General features: G+C 39.5%; 1 protein-coding gene across 1 annotated transcript; it reads left to right on the top strand.

The window, feature by feature from the left end:
- The first annotated feature begins 2,303 nt into the window (after positions 1 to 2,303).
- On the top strand, positions 2,304 to 3,821 carry LOC106940839 (pleckstrin homology domain-containing family A member 5-like). The gene is made up of 3 exons (XM_015023678.1): positions 2,304 to 2,809; positions 2,901 to 2,977; positions 3,641 to 3,821. Exons 1-3 carry the CDS (start codon positions 2,718 to 2,720, stop codon positions 3,700 to 3,702), a joined length of 231 nt encoding a protein of 76 aa, XP_014879164.1. The 5' UTR covers positions 2,304 to 2,717; the 3' UTR covers positions 3,703 to 3,821.
- Positions 3,822 to 4,389: the final 568 nt, after the last annotated feature.

The following is a 4,389-nucleotide window of genomic DNA, read 5'->3' as shown; positions in this document are numbered from 1 at the left end:
TAATCAGATACAAAAATGTTTTGGAGGAATCTTTTGGTTTCTGACACTGTTGCATGATAAAACACTCCCCGGGTCAAACTGACCCACGAACATTATTGCTGTACCTCAGAAATGAACATAACAGGAGGGTTTAGAATTTATAAAGAATAGTCAACAAAATATTATTTTATTTTATTTATATTTATTTATTTCAAACATGATAGCAGTATAAAATAACACACAGGAACAAGTAAAGCAAAAGACATATGTTTTGTACCACAATAATCTTAACATGCTCGAAAAACAACATATTAAGGCCAACAACAACCATAATATGTTTGTAATATGCAGACATATTATGGTACATGTTAATAATGAAAAGTTGATCTTTTTAATCTGTATGATTTCTTTTGCTTTCTTCCTCACCTCACAACCCCATGTGTGACTCTATGTTGCTCTCCACAGCTGCAACATTTCTCTTGTACTTCTTCTTTTATGTTGTGATCTTCACCACATGTTGGTCTTGTGTTTTCATTTACTGCTGCTATATGCCCATATCTTTGAAACAGCAAAGGTACCTAACTTGAAAACTTAAGTAGCCTATTTTGATATTTTTGCCAACACTGTTTCTTCAGACTCTAAGATTGACAAATTCTTTACTTTTTCTTCATTAATTGTTTTTGACAGTTTCTTCAAGTTATTCACTTTTGCACCAACATCAATTTTAAATTTTTTTTATCTAGACCTTCATCTAGAGCAGTGGTCTCAAAATGCATTACAGCGTTCTGGAATTTTTCAATGTGTCCCTGGGTCTACACATGGTGAAATTGCCTCACTAGCATGCAGTCCGGCTCTACAGTGCTTTGCTAATGAGCTAATATTGAAGCAAACTTGTTGAAACATCTAAATGTTGCAACACCGGAGGACTGGAGTTTAAGACACTGATCTAGAGTCAACAACTGCACTGATCAACCCAGGTGACAAAAAAAAAATACTGTGGTATATTTCAAACATACTTACATTTGCGGAAGAACATTTTAAATATACTAAGTATTATATAGCATTACAAAAATACCTGATGATGTTTTACAGTGACATTTAAGTACATATCAATAAACATGATTTGATTAACAAATAATTGAACAGATTTTTTTCCCCTTGTTATTCTATCATTTCTCTTTCATACATTTTATTTGTTAGCTTTCAGGGCCCTGTGATGGACTGGTGACCTGTCCATGGTGAACCCTGCCTCTTATCTGATGACTGCTAGAGATGGGCACCACCAGCCCCCCTCAAAACCCTGTAAGGATCAGTGTGTTCAGATCATGAATGGAAAGCTTTTAAGGTAGTTTGTCTCTCTTAAGTCCACACTTAAAACAACTTCATAGTCAATGCCAACATCAGCTGATTTTATTATATTGCTGATTATCTTTTTCTACTTCTAACATAAACAGGCAAAGAAGACACTCAGAAATGTTTTTCCACCCCAGGCATCCGGTCCCAATTATCATCAGTTCTGATGATGTCACATACATGGCGAGTCCACAACGTCCTAAAAGCTCCAGCAAGTCTCACTTTTTTCTTTGCTGTTTTTCTGTACTCTTTAAAATACAAATGCTTTCTCTGTTTAATTGCTCTATTGTTCTTTTTTGTAGGTTTCTGAAAGGTGCAGTGAACGGGAATGTTCTGTCGTTGATCCTCACTGTTCTTAGGAAGGAGAAATGTCAGTTTGTCTGGAGTAATACTGGAAAACTGTGACATTGAATTAAAACAAAACTCTGTCCTTGGTGAAATATTTTTCACATTTCCTCTAACATGTACCGATTGTTTTATTGTGCTAATTTTCATAGGTATGTTATCTGTAAACTTTTCATATATTGACAATTTGTACAATTCTGTGATAGTATAGTGGCAATGTACTCTTGAAAAATGTGAATATATTGAATATACACTGAAAGTGTGTTGTAATTGATCCTTCTTTGTTCTGGTAGCCTGATATGTTTGCAGTACTGTAGTGTGTATGAAGCATGTAATGTACAAAGTGACAAAGAAAAATAATAAAAGACATTGGTAAGTAACTGCAAAGTGTACTTGATTAGCGATTATAGTAAACCAAAAGAGTAATTGGAACATACAGTGATCACACTATTCATATATAAAATATATAACGCTCATATACTTAGAAGACATTCTAAATATATTTTTTAATGTAATTTAATCACAAAAATAGTACACTTAAGATATAATAATCAAGCACGTTTATATTACATAAAAAGTCAGCCATATTTAAAGTATACAAAGTATAACTTTAGTTGTTCCAGAAAACTACATGATAGTACACTTAGTACACGTCAGAATGTGATTTTCTACAATTTAATTACTATTAAAATACACTAAGTATAAAATTAGTTGTTCCAAAATAACATACTTCAAATATACTGATGAATAGTCTGGCTTCAAGTATGCTAAAATTGAACATACTGCGGGCCTGCTGACTGTTTTTCTCTCCCCCCCGTTTTTATACGACTGTATTTTCAGGTTATACCTCAATATGGCTTCATGACTGATCTGATCTAAAAACAGTGTCAGCAACAGTGAAGCTCCAAAAATTACAGAACATTTGAGTCTATCAACTTTTGAAGATTCTCTGCGCGTTCCTGGAGCTCTAAAGAGTGCGTGGGTATGTTAGAGCGCGCTTCTCGCGGGTACGCGCACTCCAGAGGAGCTCTCAGCTAGACATGGCGGCGGATCCAAAGCCGGACTGGCTCTGCTGTCTTCCCTCTTCTTGGAGTTACGGAGTGACTCGGGATGGACGCATATTCTTCATTAAGTAAATATGACGCAGACAATCGGACATGTGTCATTTCCTTACTTGTCCTATTGTTGGCTTCATCGCTTGACATTTTTTTTCCTTCCACCAGCGAAGAAGCAAAGAGTACAACCTGGCTGCATCCTGTTACTGGAGAGGCTGTGATCACAGGCCACAGGAAAACTCCAGGTAAATCACCGGCGACGGCTTCATTTCCCTCTGCACGCGCGCAAGGTTGTCTCGGAGTTGTGTTGGAAAGAAAGAGGCGACAAGTTGCGCAAAGATCCGTGGAAGACGAAGGAAGGAGCGAGGGGTGGGGAGGGGGGTCTTTCGCTGCAGCAGAGCAACAACCTCCTCTGCTAAACAAAACCACACACACACACACACACACATACACACACATGGTTGGTTCCTCCACCTGGACAGTTTGCGACAGACTTCTTAAAACTTCCGTCACGTAGCCATGGACATCGGTATGAGCCGATGTTTGGACCCGATCCCCGCAGTGACATTTAAGTTGCGGGTTGCTGAAGTCCCGCACAAGAGAGCTGATGAATCTGAAGCCTTTTCATAGATCTGCACATCTGATCGGTGAAAATCACATCTTGACAAAGCCGTCACCATTTCCCTCTAGCCCGATCACAATATTTGCATCGCCAGCTCCACCTCCCCGTTCTCCCTCTCCTTCTGGGTCATGTAGCACCATGTGGAATGAAGGTGTTGAACCTTCAGAGGGACAGATGGCTTTATAGTGATGCACAAGCCCAAGATGTGGTCCAGACGCTACATTATTATGAGAAGAACTCCAGCACTCATGTTCCTTCTGTCCTGTGTGTGGCTTTGTGTCCTCAGATTTACCAACAGGATGGGAGGAAGGGTACACGTTTGAGGGAGCTCGCTGCTTCATCAAGTGAGTAGGAATGTCTGTGGATGAGAGGAGACTCTCCTCCTCCACCATGTCTTCTCTCTGCTCCATGCCTGAACAGGAACATGTGACAGGGATCATAGGACACAGGAAGGGTAATCATAGGTGGGCAGCTCTGCTCAATCAAGGCCTGTATCCTGCATGCTTGAAATGTTTCCCTGCGTCAAGACATCTGATGTAAATAAATGTCATTATCAGGCTTTTACAGAACCTAGAGACAGAGATAAGCTGAGCAGATCGTTGCACCTTGTAAACATATTTATACCCTTTTAACTTTTCAGCATCTGGTCATGGTACAGCCACACAGCTCAGTGGGATTTTATTTGACAGAAAAACTGAAAGTCTGCCATATTTATGAAAGGGAAGGAATTGATCCATGATTTGGTTCTCATTAATCTTGGTTTCATTAATTTATTTTACCAAAAGACTTGAGAATGAGGAGAAGATTCCAGCAGGACAGAGACTGAAACATGCAGCCCGAGCTGCAATGGAATGGATTAAATCAGGAGACTCCAACCCAGTTCCTCTAGATCTGCTGTCCTGCAGGTTTTGAATGCATCCCTGATCCCACAGCCGAATCTAAGGTGTGTTGGAACTGGGTTGCATCTAAAACCTGCAGGACAGTAGATCTAGAGCAGTGGTCCTCAAACTACGGCCCGCCTCCACATTTGGTCCA

The sequence above is a fragment of the Poecilia latipinna genome, unplaced genomic scaffold, assembly GCF_001443285.1.
Source record: "Poecilia latipinna isolate Pla-1442-1.1 unplaced genomic scaffold, P_latipinna-1.0 Scaffold3386, whole genome shotgun sequence".
Classification (NCBI taxonomy): domain Eukaryota; kingdom Metazoa; phylum Chordata; class Actinopteri; order Cyprinodontiformes; family Poeciliidae; genus Poecilia; species Poecilia latipinna.
This window is presented reverse-complemented; position numbering and strand designations above follow the sequence as displayed.

What these genes read in the sequence shown, in the direction of transcription:
- LOC106940839 (XM_015023678.1), top strand. Translation starts at nt 2,718, where the DNA reads ATGGCGGCGGATCCAAAGCCGGACTGGCTCTGCTGTCTTCCCTCTTCT. An exon ending in GGACGCATATTCTTCATTAA is followed by an intron (nt 2,810 to 2,900) that starts GTAAATATGACG and finishes TCCTTCCACCAG; the next exon opens with CGAAGAAGCAAAGAGTACAA. An exon ending in AGGCCACAGGAAAACTCCAG is followed by an intron (nt 2,978 to 3,640) that starts GTAAATCACCGG and finishes TTGTGTCCTCAG; the next exon opens with ATTTACCAACAGGATGGGAG.